Below are 18,837 nucleotides of genomic sequence, written 5' to 3'. Positions count from 1 at the left end.
TTTATCACAAGCCTGAAGAATCAGCTCGGTACAGTGTGCACCACTCAAAATGTATTGATAGAACTCACTCTGTTCGACAACATGCTTGTTTTCCTCATGCATAACAAAACTAACATTGCATTTTTTATTTATTTTTTTTATTTTTTATTTTGAAGACCGGGTGCAGGGTAAATGTATTAAAGCCTTTGTTGTCCATCCTCTTTGAATGGTCATCTTAATATTCAAGGACAGTCTTTGGATGGTTGGAGACTGTGACTGAATAAGCTGATTTTGGCTCAGAAGGCCGGAGGTGTACAGCATGCTAACCGCTGAGTATTTGACAATGTACATTTCCATGGGTTTCAATTCAGCCCTTGACAAAACTGCTGTGTTTTCTAGCTAACGGCACACATTTTTTAGGTTTTATAAATGCAAGTGCGTTTATGCAAGTCATACAACAGGGGCCATTTAATTTAGTCAAGGTCTAATTTAGCTTCAAATCGATAGATTATTAACTTGACCTACAGTACAAGATACCTGCTCGCTCTAGCCAGATTCCACACAACATTTATTCAATATAATCCAAAATATCCATTTTTAATGTTAATTATATCTTATAATTAGATTGCTTAGTGAATGAAATTGATTTTTTGGAAAAACAGAGGATCGGCTGCATGCACAGAACAGATATTAACCTGACGATCCACAGGAAATGAGGTTTAATAAATTAAAGTAAAAAATGACCAGAGATTTCAAGGGAAAAAAAACCTGCTTTACTGCAAATGATCTCTCAAAGTGAACGTGGAATCTGTATGAAACACCTCAGTGGTTTACTACAGTCCATTAGCCAAGGCATTACAGCCATACTGGACTGTTATGAATCTGGTGTTTACATCCATTACAGATTTCCAATTTCTTTTCAGTTTCTACACACACACACACACACACACACACACAGATTCAAGACCACCATTTCGATACAAGGATATATACTGTGCTGAAAGAGGAGAACCAAGAACAGTAAGAACAGAAGAATGAAGGGTGCAGAAAAAGATGGGAGTTGCAACAAAAGGACAACTCAAGAAGACTTAGTTTTCTCAGGGCTGATGTAAAAGTCTGAGAGGGATTACATTTGACACTTTACTGGATTTACAAATTAAAATAATCAAAGTCAGTATGTTGTGTAATCATGACAGAAAGACTTTGGTTTAATCAGCTGAAACAGTGCTTCATTATTCTGTATGTCCATGTGTATGCGCCTGCATGGAGAAACATTCTGCAACTCTTTGTTGCATGTTGAAATTGTTGTGCATCCTTATGATATCCTTTTTTCAAATTGTGTTTAAGTTAACTCTATAGATGTTTTTTTCCTTTTAAAAAATATGAAAATCTTTTTGAGAGTCATTTTAACAGTAATTAAGTAATTGGTCACTGAATTGTATTAACACATATGTTCTCTGGTAGCCACATCACCGTTAATATCTTCTTTAATGGTTGCAATATGGGGCCAAATTTGTATTATGTATTTAAAAAGCTATAGAAAGCTGTGGACAGAGTTTTTGTATCCTTATTGTGTATTTCTAGGAGTTTCCCTTTGATGGCTCAAAACTTTTGGGAAGAGCATATTTAAATGAAACCTACAAATCTGATTTACTAAGGTGTACTGCAGGCAATTTGTTGCAAATTGCATTGAAGTCAGTGCATTAAAAAGCATGTCTTTTTTTGTGCCTGAAGTGACTGTGATAGTTGCCGCTAGGACTGTGGATTTATTTGAAATGGCAGGGGAGGATGTTGTCAGGAAAAGCATGTAACTGGTGTGGGTGGATGGCTCAGTGCTCTGAGAGCGTTGCCAAAGCTTTGGATCTGTCATGTAACTCTTTACTGAGTCCAATGTTTTAAATGCACACGCAGTGTGACTTTAGCTTTTTTTTTAACCTTGGATATCTTATATGTAACACTGAAATGTCTGTCAACTTGCAGAAATTCATGATGTGTTAAATCAATATATAATATTGACTTTCATAAATACATGCTGCCTCATAAAGGAAAACAAAAGCAATGCATGGATTTACATACATGGCAGAGTAAGGGTAACTTCATACATATTTACATGGGTCAGGATCTCATTCTAAATAATGTTTCAAGTTTGTCTGCACATCATGCAGCTCAAATGTTACACACTTATTTCAGGTTTATCGCATTTATCCAGAAAAACCTGTAATGCCTACCTATAAAGTCCCCAGCAAATTTTCACTTTACCCTCATACCAAAAACACATGGACTCTCCTCAGTGGAGAAACACTAAAACCTGTGCTTATGCTGTATTATTTTGGTAGGTACATTACTCGCTCATTCTTTGGGTCTGCTAGCGAATTTATGCTACTCTTTACTGAAAGCGTGTCATTGCCGAAACGGGCTGTCTTAGAATTTAATGCATTGTTAGTAGATCACCCACAGAACTGTCCACTCTCATGGGTGCATTTTTGAGATTGTGGTCTCAGGTAAGTCTGTCACTTAGTGAATCTGACTCTTAGTCTGTCCTGGTCAACATTTGGGTAAAAGTTACTTAATGCATTATTTCAACAAGGATCCTGACAAAGGGGTCCTGCAATTTTGCAGTTTGAGTGGTGATATTTCATTCTGCACTGTGTGAAACTACAGAAAGCTCTGTCGTGTGTGTGTGTGTGTGTGTGTGTGTGTGTGTGTGTGTGTGTGTGTGTGTGTGTGTGTGTGTGTGTGTAGTAGCTGCTGTCATGGACTTCTGTGCAGATGCATAACTCATTTCCACAGACCAGCCAGTCACCTTATGCATCATTTCCTAATTTACACTCCCCAACAACCAACATTAACACTCCCACAGATACATAAAACAAAATGTTTTAAGTAGCCTATCTTTTACAGCTGCACCGCTGCAGGCCTGCGGGTCTCAACACATTGTATGAACTGGTCTTTGGCTTGTTAGCTAAACACACAGACAGCAACTGCACAATTTTGACATAAAGAGTTGAAAAGCAGACTACAGAGCCTTTTGCTTAAATATTAGTTACCTTGGATTCTGAAGAAAGAAATACAGTTATTGAACTCAGATTCTTATTATTCCTAACTCATTGTTATGTCTGTATAAAGCGGTAGATACTCAGGCATAACTGCTACTTGTTTTCAACCTGAATGATCATCTAGTGCCAAATAATTAGTCTCTTTTTAAAATAAAAACCACAACTCTTTTTATTGTTATTTTTCCTTTTTACCTTGCACAATATTATATGTAGATATGAAGAAGCAAATCTCCTTTTTACTCATCCAGCAGACAAAGAAAAAAACATATTATGATATTATCTTGCTTATGCCCACTTTTCTTCTTTGACTGTTTTGTTCTCCATCACAACTGAAAGAAATACGAAACTCTTCATCTTCAAAATGCGCCACACTTTTTTGCTACCTTTGTTTGTGTGCTTTTCAGTGGAAGTCAGTCAGTATATAATACACCTAGCCTCATCATTCTCTCCATGCACATACCACTAGACTGTATTTTATCATCACCACAGTTGAAAACGCATGATCATCAGTGTTACCTTTGAGCTTGTTTTGAACATCCAGGGCGATGTCTAGAGGGTAAAATGGCAGCACGGGATCATTGACCAGTCGGAGAATTGCTTCTGCAGTCAACTGTGGAAACACAGCCAAACGAATGGTTTAGTAAGTTAGCTCCACTTTCTTTTTCCTTGCCATTCCCGCATTCAGACATGACACCAACATCCGTAGTAAGCATAGGTAGATAATTTTCTCAATTAAAAAAACCCAAAACAAAACAAACAAACAACCCCAAAATAGAACTAAAACAGTAGTGGGCCAGCTAGGCTTTCTACTGTGCCAGTCATAAGGCTTGCATGTGTGCTACACCTTTTACTAAGTAATTCTTCTGTCAGATTATGATTGCCAGTTGATTGGGTTTTTCTTTACTTCATGTTTTCCTGTCAAAGTTCTCTTGTCAAATGAATTTTAAATGAGAGATTACAGATTTGGAACGGGTGGTTGGTTGGCTGAAGTCCTTGTGATTGTCATCGTCAAAAACAAGCAGTACTTCACCACTGCTGATTGATTCTGCTGGTTCCAATGACCCTTTTTATTACAGTATGGTAACTGGATACCAGCTAAATTGAAGCTATTTATATCATTATTCTGTTATTACTGTAATGAGCCCACTTAATGACTTGTCACTCTGTATCAGTCCCATGCATATTGCTAATAGGCACCTCCTCTACGTTTGAGCAGCTTAAGGGGCTATTATTATCTACTTATAATCACTGATGAGCATAGAGTGGCACAGATAATGTTGCCATCTAATGGTTATGTGAAAACCTGTGTGAAAAATTTGGTTTGCAAATGTTGTTGTAAGCTAGCAAACTCAGCTAAATAGTACGGAAACCCGTTTCTGCCATTATAAAAAAAAAAAAAGGATCCATAACTCGAAATTTCGAGTTCTCTTTCTCGAAATTTCGACTTATTAACTCGAGATTTTGAGAAATGTAACTCAAAATTTCGAGTTAGCTCTGCTAGTCAGGAATCTACGTGAATGATATCATTTTCTTTTTACCCGGAAGGATATGGCGCAGAGGAATGTGAACTCAAAACTGGATCACAACAAATTGGCGCTTTCGAGAGTACGTTGGCTGATAGTAATGCCATGTGATTTAGCTAATAACACAAAGATTTCATCATTTGTGAAGCCACTCTGAACATACTCAGCAATTTGTGCAATTTGTGCATTCATGGCTGTAATACTGGTAGCTTAGCTGTAGCATTTGTAGCTGAGCTGTAACAAAGAAATGACGTTGAATGACGTGAATTTTGAGAAAAGTCAAAATTTCGAGGTACTTTTCTTGAAATTTTGAGTTAATAAGTCGAAATTTTGAGAAAGAAAACTCAAAATTTCAAGTTATGGATAATTTTTTTTTTTTTTGTGGCGGAAACGGGCTTCCATACAATAGAGCCCAAATAATGTATTGCATGTATTGCAAACTTTGAACTGTTACAGTTCGATGTCAACTTCCATTGATCCAGCTGACTATCTCTTCTGACTCTTACTGTCTGCTTCTGTTGGCACTTAAAGCTAGAAACACTTTTCAACAACCACCACTGAATGTGGTCATAGCAACTTAGCAGTAAGTCACCTTCTGGTGGAATGTATGTTACTGATAATATTCAAAAATGGCAACCTCTTTTCAGGTTGGTTGCTTTCTTCTTCTAGGATTTGGTATACATCATAGTCCTATCCAGCTGGAAAATTGCAACATGTTTTTGCTCTTTCAGTGCCTTTAAGAGTATAATCCACATTCAGCAACAACACGAAATCAAAAACAATGAAGCTTAAATGAAAGAAATGAATCACCTTCACTTTCACGCCAACATTTTAACATCAGATTTTTAACACCTTTCGGTTATGTGTGTAGAATATAATTGGTGCTGAGGAGGATGTAAAATTTCAATGAGTCAGATCATGTCTTGTCCTTTAAGCTATTGCCAGCCACAGATCTGATTCTGCACCCAATAACTTGGTGGTCCAGATTGTAAATTAAAAATCTGACACTCTATGCAACATTTTGCTTTTCATACTGATTAGATAACAGCTGTCTTGTGAGGGAAAATAAATAATTGGGACACCTTTGGCTGCAATGTGAGCAAGCATTTATGGAGATTCCCGCTTGTTCTGGCACCCCATACTGAGAAGCATCATCCAAATTACAGAGAGTGTCTGTCTGGCTCTGCTCTCACACTGAAGTGTCTGTCATCTTGATGCAAACAGATCACTGCCACTGATTCAGCCACTCTCTTCACAGGTAGAGGACTTGGCATGGCTTCCACTTGTTTTTTACTGGGTGTATAACATCACAGTGAGCTAACCAATTACTTGGTATAACATCACAGCTGTGATTATGGATATATTGACTCTTACTCTCCACCTAGACTATATTCTTCTCACAGAAAGTAAACCCGGTCTGTTCCTCTTTTTTTCACCTTTCTTTTCGGTGGAAAACTAAAAAAGGCACCAACCTTTTTCAAACCTGCTTTTTTTCTGTGTTTACTGGAGAGATGTACACAAAAATTAAGTAAGTGGACGGCACGGAGTGCTACCGTTCCAGGTGGAATAACATCTTGGATGTTTGATGACCATATTATTAAAGAAATTCAAATTAGAACCAGAATCTTACTGTAGATTATTTTATGTCTCTCAGCCAAAACAGATGAACTCAGTATCATTGATTATCATCTTTTAATGGCACCTTCATAAGGCTCTGTGATCCTTGGAGAAGTGTTCATGTAGGTGAAACTTTGACCTGCACCACCTAACTAAGCATTCATTTCAACCACTTCACAGAATAAAGCCTCTTTTAGCAAGCTAATAATGCAACGACAGCAAAAAAAAGAAAAAGTTCAGAAATGATCAGAAACATGTCAAAGACTTCAAGTGGGTAATATTGCAAAGCCAGCTGAGCATCTCTAGTGTGGGAAAAACTGAAGTGGCAAAAACTCAGTAACCACCTGCACTGCCAATGCAAACTATATTTGCTTTGCAAGTCTAGTTGATGTCATGTAAGAGCAGAAAAGTCAAAAGCATTTGTGTGCACAAGACTGCATATGACTAATTCTTGGAGGCATTAAGCATCAGTGAAGATCTAAAAAGTTTTAACAGAAAAAAACTGAAAATGATTCATTTGTTTTTTTCCCAGAGTTATTTGTGAGTAAAAGCTACAAAGTTTTCTTGTTTCCAATTTTTGAGCAGAATACAATGACAGATCCTTCTGAAATCAACAGATGGCCCAAACTGGTAGTGGCTGATATTTAGTAATGCCAACAAAACACGAATGTATGCACCCTTGTAGTGTCGGGAGTTTATCAAACCAGCCTAAATGTATATTTTTGACTTAGAGAGAGCTTATGACCATGCTGGGAGATGCTTCAGGAGTATGAAGAACTCGCAGCGCAAAGGCGGCAGTCTTTGCTAAGCATCCATCTTATCTCCACTCCTGTTTGTGATAATTTTGGAAAGGACATCAAGGCACAGTAATCGTGAAGTAGTCTTCTGGCATGGGGACAGGGAGGCCACATTTCTGATTTCACCCTGCAATGTACTGTTGTCATGAACTTTGGGTAATGTCCAAAACAGCACAACCACAAATAGAACCAAAGGAAATCAGTTTATCCTCACGGTTGTGGTGTTTATATATGAGACGAGAGAAAATCAAAAGTCTCTAGTAGCTCGAGAGTAAAATTGCTGCTTCTCAACTTTTGCATGAATGGAAAATACACGCAAAAGCTACATTATCAACGCAATATCAATTCTCACGAATCAAGAGAGTGGAAATTTCGCCTAAATTTACATCTTTAATAGATATATATATGTCATAAATATATGTTAGTGTCTGAAATGTGCTTTGAAAATAAAGTTGCCTCTTCTGAAATGTAGAAAAAGAATAGATAAGTAAAGGTCAGTATGCAATACGTCTCTCTCTCTCCCTGTTTGTGTGTGTCTGTGTGTTCCAGTTGACCTGTTTCATTTCTGGCCAGTGAGCCTCAAGTCTGACTCCAGTTGAGCAGACTCTTGGATGATAACCTCACTACCAGGTTCATCCGCTCAGAGGCACACATCACTCATGCAAGTGTGAACACGCCCTCTCCGGGCCCTCACAGGTTGAATGTGTTGGAGGTCAGCTTGGCTAAGACTGGATTGAGAAGAAAGGGCAGACTGCCAGAAACTACAGCTCTCACATTCACAGATCCCTTGTGTAACTTGTTAACATCAGTATTTGATTTTCATCTGAATGTTTGCCATCTTAATGGGATTATTGGAAAAACCCAAATCATGTAGAGGCTGTAGCGGACCACAAGCTCACATGAGCATCTCTCATGCTTATAATGTAAGCTAACATGTTTTTCACTTTATTTAAAACGGATGATTTCCACTTTTCAGATAAGTCTATTTTTTGAGTCTTCCTGTAAAAATGAATGGTTGAAAGGTATCACTGTAAAAAAATAAAAACCACTGATTTTAATCGAATACAGACAAAAGATTATATAGTGGAGGTAAGTCTTTTCTCCTGTAAAGTGAACAAAAACACACTTAATTCTTCATGTTATTCATGATCAATGTATTAAAATAAGTAAATAAATGTTGCGAGTCTTGGTTCTCAGTCTCGGGTCACACAAATATACATTAACATTCACTTAGTTCGTTTTGAGCAACTAAAATCGATACCACGCTGCTGACGTAATAAACTTGCAAAGTGTCCTTCACTCAACACTTAGCAGGCAGCTAAAATGCACAACTTAATATCTTTGTATTCTTTTTTTTACACAAGTCGGATTTAAACTGTTTTAAAATGTGGTTCTGAAAAACTAAACTGGAAATACACATACAGAAAATACGATAAATTAAATAAAAACGACAACACTAAGTGTCTTGATTAGATGTTGGAGAATTACCAGAAAAGCTTCCCTGACATTGACTCTGTAAGTCTCTGGATCTCCACTGAAGGAATGGAACAACTCTTCTTAGAGATATTTCCTCTTTTGAAGTCAACTGATTACTCTGCTGAAGTAGTCTGCTGATTTTCCCCAGCAGCTTCAAGGACATGGATTTATTATCCACACATTAACAAACAGTGATTACACAGTTGCCATCACAACAATGAAGGTGGAGAACACAGTCTAAAACACTGGTCCAAAATCTTCCATACATGTTTAAACTAGTTGATATCTTGAAGCCACTGCATTCGATTTACATAATCCTCAAACAAGTAACGACCCCTCGCTGCCTTATGGATGGGGGCAGTGCCATCCTGGAAGTGATCACTACCATAAGGATAAAAATGTTTCATCTTAGGAGGTGGTCACTCAAAATGAATTTAAATTGTTTTATAGTGATCCCTTCCTCTAAAAAGACAAGTGGACCCAAAGCATGCCAGTAAAAGTAACAGTAAGAGAGGCATTCTCATTGTAGTGGTTAAGGGCTTTTCCATTTATTTGTCTCCCTTCTCTACATAATGCGTTTTTGCCTATGTGATCTCTGGCATCTAACTCATTTGCTAGTATTTTGAAAATGGCTTACAGTGTACTGCACCTCTCTGCGCTGTTGTCACTGCCACTGAAATCAATCTGGCAGAGGGAAAGATTAGAGCATTGATTTGAAGCTGGTGAGTAATACTACTGCAGAAAGCATACATCAAAAGCCTGTAATGTGGTGGGACAGAAAAGGCCGTTGATTTCTTATTTATGGCCTTATTTCTGGATGGTCTCTTTCTAAGGCTTGGGCGAGAGAGAAAAAGGGAGAGGGGGAGAGAGAGATGGCAAGAGATAATGATGGAGGAAGAAGGGCAGAAAAGAGGCTGTAACATAACAGAAAGCAAAAGACAAGCTAAAGAAAGCTGACAGCTCGACTGGAGTGGAAGATTGAACAAACTAGTCTGAGCATCTCTTCTCACGTTCCCTTTTTTCACCTCTTCTTCTATCATCTTCCCCTCATTTCCTTTCCTGACCTGACCTTTGAGATTTTAATGAAATCAACCGCATCCTCCTAAGTAGCGTTTGGTGGATGAAACACGCCTCACTTGCCGTCACAATCTCTATTTACCCAAGATAGAAGAAAGAAAAGCTTTTTAACTGACCAAAGCCAGTTCTTATTGATAGTTAACTGGACACATGACCCAAAGGGACCTTCGAGATCTGAAGGAACCTTCAAATAAACCTCAGGTTAAAAAAAAGGTACAACAGCACCAAAAAGTAGCATTAGCAGTATACGTGCAAGACAGAGCTTGGTTCCTAAGCAGGTGTAGGCAGGTATTCACTTCTCAGTAATTATCAAATTAATTCAGTGGGTAGAGCACCTCAGGTAATTACATCCACTCACTCTGTGCAGGAAAAGGACATGTTTGATCATTTTTTCCCCACTGTGGCAATAACTGCAATATAGCTGTTTGATTAGTAATTTTATGTGATTATTGAATTTAGAAAAGTTTATATAGTCATTTATTGGAACGTGTTTAACTCAACAGTGGTCATGACAATGATGAAATATACTTTAAACCAAACCCATTTCATAAAGTTGTTTTTAAATCCTTAAATCAGCTCTTCTCATGCCCAAAATTGCCTTAGTTGGTGAATAAAAGCCCCCACACCATAGGACAGTGTTTATCACATGTTTGAAGTGTTTATCTCAGTGATGCCTGCAGCTTCTGGCAAAATGGCAACGTTGATATCTTGAGATGAGAACAAGTTATTTGTTAGACGACTAAGAATACTCATTGGAGTGCGATAAATTTTCACATCTTCAGATATTATAAAAATAGATTTTTAGTTAAAAAGCAAAAAAAGCTACAAAACAAAACCGGGGCCTTTATTAGCTCAGTGGGGCACTTAAGTCCCATCAGATGTTCCAGATTTCACATCAGTTTATTGACTAAAGAATAACTAGCTGAGTCACTAATGGGATACACATGTTCCACATGTGTCTGGCTATTTTCAAAAATGGATGCCTAACTTGAAAAGATTCATTAACAGTGGGGTCTGGTGGAAAATAGGGAAAAAAAAGAAAACATTTGAAACAGATTTCCTGCATCTTCCACCACCTGTTAGTTTGATTCCAAGGAACAACCACCTACTTGTTTCACCATCAGTTTTGCTTTCTTGGATAATGTAGCAATAAAACATAAATCCATAAAATACCAGAGATAAATCTGAAATCCTGATCCTTCTATGGATCCTTCCATGTGAGTCAATATGAGCTATACTACACAAACAAATAGATAAACACAGGATACCGATCTGAAATGTCACTTCAACATTTGTTTGGCTGGAACATGTTGTTACATACATTTTTAATATGCTGACATTATGAAAAATATCAGCCACACAGTTGACCTTTGCCAAAATGATCTTTGCGTATAAATATGCTACATGCCGCAGGTGCAACTTCCTGTTCTTTCTAGATAAACTCACAATTACTGTGTTTTTATTTTTCTCTTCTTTCTCAATTCTGCCTGATCTTTTTGTTGAATAAGGACTTCTGTCTTTTCGGTTGTGATCTCATATGAACAGCTACAAAAAAAGAAGAATTCAAGCATGTAGTCTATAGAAGGGATAACAAGGGAGATACTCATTACTACACGTGTATGTCATGCAGGAAAATAACAAATAATTCATAAGCTGTGTAGTGATGCACACAAATCCCACCTTTTTAAATATTAGTGTGTTTGTATTTTTTGGTTAATTGATTTTTCCGTTTTAGGATATGGATATTATTTTTTAAATGTTTCTATGCATGCTGCCTCGCATTCTCTTCAATCACAGGTATGATCATTGTCTTCATTTTTGCCAAACTGGTGTTTTTTTTGGTGATTTTTTTCACCTGTTTTGGACTGACACTAGTGCAGCCCGATGAGCACCAGGTCAGTCTCTGTCTGTGTCTATACTACTTTATTCAGTAGCAACGAGGAGTGGGTATTTGAGCCAGTGAACAAGCTGTTTGCCCACATTCGTGCCTACAGCCAAGCATCTTTCAGCTGCTTCCTTCCTCACAGGGTTGCCACAGTGGATGAATCCACATTTATGATTTGGCACGTGTGCAGGTCACCAGTCTACTGCAGAGTCAACACAGAGAGACAGACAATCATCCAAGCTCACATTCACACCTACGGCCAATTTAGAATAACCAGTTCTAAAGTGGACATAACCCATGAATGAGGCAAAGCTGAAGCACCTGGAGAGAACCCACACGAGCATGGGAAGAACATGCAAACTCCACACAGAAGGCCACCAGCTGGCATGATTCAAAGCTAGCGACCTTCTTGCTGTGAGGCTACATTGAAAAGCATGGTCAAAGGAGTTTGCAAAGAAAAGCGTCTGGACTTCTTTGAGTTGCTTGAAGACGTTTCACCTCTCATCCGAGAAGCTTCTTCAGTTCAGAAGCTTCTCGGATGAGAGGTGAAACGTCTTCAAGCAACTCAAAGAAGTCCAGACGCTTTTCTTTGCAAACTCCTTTGACTACGATGACCTGGATGACTGAGAACCTTCACAGACATTGAAAAGCATGATTAACATCATTAGAACATTTCAGAATTCTGCTGTAGATAAAGAGTGCAAAATGAAACACTGTCACTTTCACCCTATATTTACAAATGTAATTTCAGAAAGATCCAAGTAATATAGGTTTTTGAAAATAAGACACAGATTGAAAATTGCAGTGAAAGAGACTTGTATATGCAGATTCTTGTACAGCAAACGTTTGCAACCAGTCAGAGGACATGATGAGTTGAGACTGATGCTTCAAACAGCAGAGGGCTCTGCTGTGACATGCTACGTACATTTCTTTCCCCCTCTCTCTCACATATACACAGGAGAAGCTGGTGAATCCTCAATGATGCACAGCCGACACATCCTCTCAGCCAACTCCTGTCCTGTCCAGATTGGTAGCATCATTTGCAATGCCGGGCTACATAAATACATGCATGTAGACATCCAGAGTTGCAGCGTTGCCTCTGACGCGGTTATACACGCATACGTCCCCACAGGCACGCATACACAGATGAGGCTGGTGGGAAAATAAAACGATGATGGTCAGACGGGCGGAGGGAAGAGGCAGAGCAGGTGACGAATATCATTTTCTCTTTCTCATTCAGTGAAGTGGTAATTCTGCCCAAGTCTACAATCTTACTCGCCTGCCTTCCTGTTTTCCCCCCAGGGCATGTGGAGAGATGGAGAGATTCTCCTCTGATTCAGGACGCCCAGTTCTCTGGGCTAAAATAGGCCTCATGAATAAACCATAAACTATGTAGTTAAGTTATGTAACAGCAGCACATGAATAGATGCAGCATGTTAAAGTACAGTAGAAGGAGTGACGCTCAGTTTCTCTATTCAAACTGTGCTCAAGTGGATAAACAAACATTATTGTATACATGCGTAGCTTCTAAAGTGATAAAGTGGCACTCTAAAATAATTCCACATAGGTAAATGTCTCCTCTCCTGCTGGTACTCACTGAGCTTGCCTGAGGATGCATAATATTCTATTCTCTAGTTAGGAAGACATTTTCTGCCACAGAGAAAAAAATAATCCAGGTTGGGAGAATGTGTTCAGCACATGTAACCGCCACAGCATGAACTCCAAACTGAAAAATCATTGTGTCAGCATGTTCTTAGGAACAAGGTTAAAGTTTAACAAGATCAGTTAGGATAGACTTAAGGGGTGTCCAAACAGGAAGAGACTACCAATGTGGTATCTGGAGACCACAGGCAAAACACCCATTAGAGATGTGAAGCAGCCTAAGTCAGGCTTTTAAAGCTGATTAAAATGAGAGAAAAGTGTGAAAGAAACGTAATGAGGTGGTAAATACAAGCATTCAGAGGGATTACTATGCCAACAGATCCTCAACTGTCCACTAGTGACCAACCCACAGGCTACGTCCACACTAGCCCGGATAGATTTGAAAATGGCGTTTTCGTCTGAAAACGCTTCACGTCCACACTAGCGTTTTCAGTCGTTTTCATGGAATTGTGCGTCCACATTGAAACGGCCGAAAACGCTTACGTCCCAGTACTGCGCATGCGCAAAAGCGAGTGAGAGTTAAGAATTTGAAGAAAAGCTATCTGGAGCATGTACAAACTGATATTAATCTTTTTTAGGACTGTCAAAATTGAGAGCAAACAAAACAATTGCTGTACAATGCCCTCCGCTATCTTTATTTAATTGGTCACATGACTGCATCACATGACTAAAATGCGCCATCGTTTTAGAAAGTCTGCGTTTTCGAGTGTCCACACTGCGACGGGACAGCTGCATTTTGAAATGTATGCGTTTTCAAGATGCTGCGTTTTTCCTTGGGGAAAACGCCGTGTCAGTGTGGACGGGAGGCCAAAATGGAACGAAAACGCATTAGTGTGGTTGTGCACTGACATAATGTGTGCTTGACAGTACAAGTTGAACATTACTGAAATTACTGGAGAATCAGAACTTTCTCTACCATTGATAGCAAAAGCAGGCCAGGTAAGATACAGCCTTTTGTTCACTACAGTTTGTTACAGTGAAGTGATTTCAACATTTCAAGCGGAGCATTTGGCGTGATGATGACAAGCCTCTTATGGTCAAGACTTCAAGCAGCTGGGGCTTGATGAGAGAAATAAATGAATTAGTGCTGTCAGCGTTAATCTCATTAAAATGACGTTAACGCCATAACCGCATCAACGCGGATCGCCCGTTCGTTGCCCTGCAAGGTGTCAACGCATTAGCGCGGTTAGCTCGTTAACACGTCAGTGCCGTAAAGCCCCACGCACGGGGCGATCTGCGCTAACTCGCCGCGTTAATGCGGTCATGGCGTTAACGTCATTTTAACGAGATTAACGCTGACCGCACTAAAATGTATATGTTGGTCATCCAGGTCATAGTAGTATAAAGAGCTTAATGGGTTTTCGCAAAACTTAAAGAAGTCCAGTTGCTTTCTTTCCAGGCTCCTTAAATAAATGAATAAACCTCTGGTGAAAATCTCGATTAGTTACCAAAAACTATGAAGGTAATTCATTCACTAGTTGTTGAGATAATTCAGTGTGAACCAAACTGATGGACAGAAGAGCTTTGCTTCATCAGCAAATTCAAGCTGTTTTGCCAGCATGCCGTACATCTGATGAAGTGGCATATGTCAAGCTTTCACAAAGATGACACAGAGGGAGAAATGAGTACTCGGTGTAATTATAGCGCTGAATCCTTTCAGTTGTCATTCTGCAGGAATCTTCCTCATAATTTCTGACAGAACCGGGACTGAGATGGGAGACATGATTTATTGTCTTAAAAAACAAACATTATCCATCACTTTATTGGAAAAGAGCAAAGCTAACATCGAGATTGAAAAAGACTTGATTAAAAACAAAGTGTTCCTGTGTAGTATGTAACCTTATGGTCAGCTGATATGCTTCCAGAAAGCCTCCTTCCATCCTTTGTCAGTAATGATATCTCTGCTTTTTCTCCCACTCAGAAAAACAAAAAAAATGTAAGATATTGTGAAAAAAATGTAAGATGGTGATCACAGCCGGGGTGAAGTCAACTCAGGGCAACACAGCATAGGGATTAAAAAACAAACAAGCTGTGGACTCGAGTTGAACTGGGGTTCAGCTGGCAGCTATGCTGCTCTTGTGACAATGAGCCGTCTGCTGCCTCCAGGCCAAGAGGAAATCGCACTTATGTGCCAGAGGAGAGCTTTCATCAACGCTCAGTGTTCAAGGTTCAAGTGTGTTTGTAGAAAAATAACAAAATGAGTAATTAGACTTGCCAGAGAAGGGTAGGCAGGGTACAACAACTCTTGTAACAAGGAAAGAAATAATTCTAGTAGAAGCCCTCAGCTTGAATTACGATGACTTTCAAAAGAACAAGCCTGAAAGAGAAACTTTTTGTCCTTATGGATACCAGAATAAATTAACTAACTGTACCTTCTGTTGCTCTTTGGTGTATTAACAATAGCTATAATTAAGTATTTCTTTAAACTATCACTATGAGGGAGTTCCATTTTACATTACTTTGATTGTATTTTCAGGCAAAAAGACCCTAATTTGGTGCATCTACTGATTCAGATGTAGTAATCAGCTACTGATGCGTCCTTCGAGCAGACTGGGAAATAGTATGTCAGATCCCACTGGTGTGTGTGTGGTGTCTGCTGCTGACAAAGTCCGCGCCCGCAAGCGTCTGCAGTCCTAGTCCAAGGCTGACAGCACGCCGCACACAACAGATCTGATTGTGGGTAAGTGAAGGAATGGGTGGGCTGAGTAGCACATAGACTACACCATGGAGTCCTTTTTTTTTTTTTTTTCAGAAAGAGTAAAAATGGTGCCTTCTCATAACTATGAGTAAATATAAGATAGATATACAGGTGTATGTTGGGGAGATTTGGTTCTGAAAAGATTAAGTTTAGACATAGAAAGTAAGGTCAGAGAAAAACGAAATCACACAGTTCAAATGTATTCAAGTCCAGCCCAAGCTCAAAAGTGTTGTTGCCACAATGTGGCCTCTGGTACACAATGATCAACAGAAATATGAACTGCAGGCATTATGTCCTTGTCTTCTAAGAACCTGAGTGTTCATGAACTTTTTCTATTTCATGTATGTCGTTATATAAGATTGGATGTATAGATGTATTTACTGCATTTACAACGGTATTTAAATCTAAAGTTAAACATTCAGTCCTTTTTTCTGTCGGTACTCCAAGAGTTTCTCAGTGACGATTTCTCAGTGGTGGTGCTTTTGCAGGTGATATGTTTTTTAATTATTCCTGCTCCTTCTTTGTAATAAATTTAATGCCCCGCATTATTTCTTCTTTAAAGTTGTGATGTGTGAATCCTACCCGAGTGTTATGATGATGATGTGCAGAGTGTTAGGATTTGTTCAGCTCAGGAAAATAAATGTTTTAACTATATAAATAATAGATGTGAGTTGCCTTCACTTCCTTGACTTACTAATTATCTAAATGAGACCAAACACGTAGGTAATTCTTGCCTTTAGCACATTTGGAATATTTTTTGTGCACAAAAAATTCTTCGCCGCAATTTATGGTGTTCCTAGGCACAGTTGCCAGGTGATTTCTGACATGACTGCTCAGCCTCCACACTCATTAATACAAAAAAGTCACACACAGTGCTGTTCATGCAAGAACTCATACACAGTCAGCACCCATAGCCAGTGCCAGGACTAATATTTACAGACACATAACATGCAGTGAGCTGGTTTCTGGAAGACATCTTTTCCCTGCTTCAACGAGTCTGAGCTTTAATAACAGATGATCCCATCGGCAGTATTTCTTTCTGCACACATTGTGTGTGTGTGTGTGTGTGTGTGTGCCCATATTACTGACACCACACAAAATCAAAGCAAAAAATCTTTCTCCCAAAGACAAGCAATTATGAGCATACATAATTGGCAAAGCTTTATTGGATAAACACAGAGTTAAATCCCCATTACTCACAAGTGACTGCGACATCAGTGAAGGTGAAATACAGATGGATCCGAAAGCATTTAACCTGTCAGAGCTATTAGATGTGATAATCATCACCATCTTTAGATAATGGTAAACGGAAAACAAACACAAAGCTGTTAGTGCAAGAAACTACAAAAGATGCGGGGCTCTGTTTGCTTTTATCTCCATGTCATTGAATGGAGGGAAAAAAAAAGAAAAAAGTCAGAGAAGAAACTCATTTCCTCCACAGCGCCTCCTTTTCAGGCTCCGCTCATGTACTGGAGGACAATTTAAGGATGTGCCAGAGAGTGACTTTGCTCCAGCTTGTGCTTTTTATCTGCTCGAGGCCTTGTTAGATCATAGAGCGTGACATATTGGGGAGAAGTGAATAAGAACCCCAGACATAGTGCTAATTAATTCACACTTTGGCGATCATAAAGGCTCGCCCCCATGCCTCCTGTCTCTGTATGGCGTTGCATGACATATGTAGCCTGGAAGATTGATACTGCAAATGACGGCATTCAGCCATGCTCATTACAGAAGCAGATGGTTGTATCTTTGTGTGCGTGTGTCTGTGTTTGCTCGTGTAGGTGTGTGTGCGTGTGCGTGTGTGTTTGTGCTTTATGAGAGGTCAAAACCCAGCACAGGCAAATATAGACAGGCGGAGACTGACAGATTGCCATGTAGCATGTGCTTATTACAGAGCACGGGAGCGTGCACTGTGAGTAGGTGTGTTCCTGCAGTTAGTGACGGCTTTTTTCTGAGGGCAAGATTTACTGTTTACATTTGTGTTATTGATCAAACAAGCAGAAACTGCAGTTTTCCAGTCATCTAAAGAGCACTTCATCTGCAAGCAGTGAACTGCATCTCACCCATTTGTTGATATGGATTTAAAGGGGAATCATGTAAACATCAGAGCAAGCTACATAAGTGTGACTGACAAAGCACCAAGCACTTTACAAGGGTCATTCTACACTGAAACGCCTTGCCGCTCGACAAATATGGCGCGTGGGTTAAAGATTGTGTTTTTGGGGTGAGACTGCATCTGCCAGCTCTTTCTACATTGAATTGGCCGTTGATAACAGACATTAGTATTTGAGTGTTTGATTTAATTTCATTATAAATTCAATTTAGACAGAATAAGGAAAAGAAGCATGTGCAATTTTCATGTCCGTGTCTCATTCATAGACATGAAAATTGCACCACATTGTTACCTCAGCAAACCGTGCCACTCATGTAATCTTCCTGCATTAATGTCAATACAAATATCAAAAGATCTTTTCACCGTCTGCTTTTGCTGAAAATGGGACACCTCACACAGGAAATCTAGGGTCCACGCTGAAAGCGATAACCACTGCAACAATGCCTCAGATGCATGAGTAACTATCCTGTTAGCATGGACAGAGCAAGAAGTTCTGTGACTGTCAAATTAGGTAAGCACTGTGACACTGAAAATAGCCAATTAACCTGCAGTACTGTGCAAAAACCCCAAGTCACCCTTCATATCTTTATATTTTTGTAAGTCAAGCAATTTATTGAACAGTGCAGACATACATTAAAATAGAGTATATAAGGTAAAAATAGAATTTGTACAATATTTTCAAGCCTGACAGTCAATATTTAGTATGACCACCTTTATTCATCAAACTGTCTTAGGCAAGCTTTTTTATCATTTTTTTTTTTTTAAAGTTCAGGACATTCAACGCTCTTCTTTGGATTCTGGTTACGTTCCCTGTCAAGATGATCCCACACTACCTTAATAATGTTGATGTCCAGGCTCTGTGAGATCATTCCATACAAATAGTATTCCACTGTATGTTTTTGTATTAATGTATGCTTTTACAGTGGCAATGATTTATAGATGGCTGTAGACACT

The 18,837-nt window shown here is 39.0% G+C and overlaps 1 protein-coding gene across 3 annotated transcripts in view; it reads right to left on the bottom strand.

Moving 5' to 3' along the window:
• Positions 1 to 18,837, bottom strand: part of naaladl2 (N-acetylated alpha-linked acidic dipeptidase like 2) — a 460,031-nt gene that overhangs the window by 30,588 nt on the left and 410,606 nt on the right. For all 3 annotated transcript variants that reach the window (XM_005451121.4, XM_013270770.3, XM_025903118.1), the window contains one exon: positions 3,552 to 3,645. In XM_005451121.4, coding sequence (XP_005451178.1) covers positions 3,552 to 3,645 — 94 coding nt within the window. The remainder of the gene's footprint in view (positions 1 to 3,551; positions 3,646 to 18,837) is intronic.

The sequence above is a fragment of the Oreochromis niloticus genome, linkage group LG23 (assembly GCF_001858045.2).
Source record: "Oreochromis niloticus isolate F11D_XX linkage group LG23, O_niloticus_UMD_NMBU, whole genome shotgun sequence".
NCBI lineage: Eukaryota > Metazoa > Chordata > Actinopteri > Cichliformes > Cichlidae > Oreochromis > Oreochromis niloticus.
The sequence above is the reverse complement of the archived record's forward strand: the minus strand, read 5'-3'. Positions and strand labels throughout refer to the sequence as shown.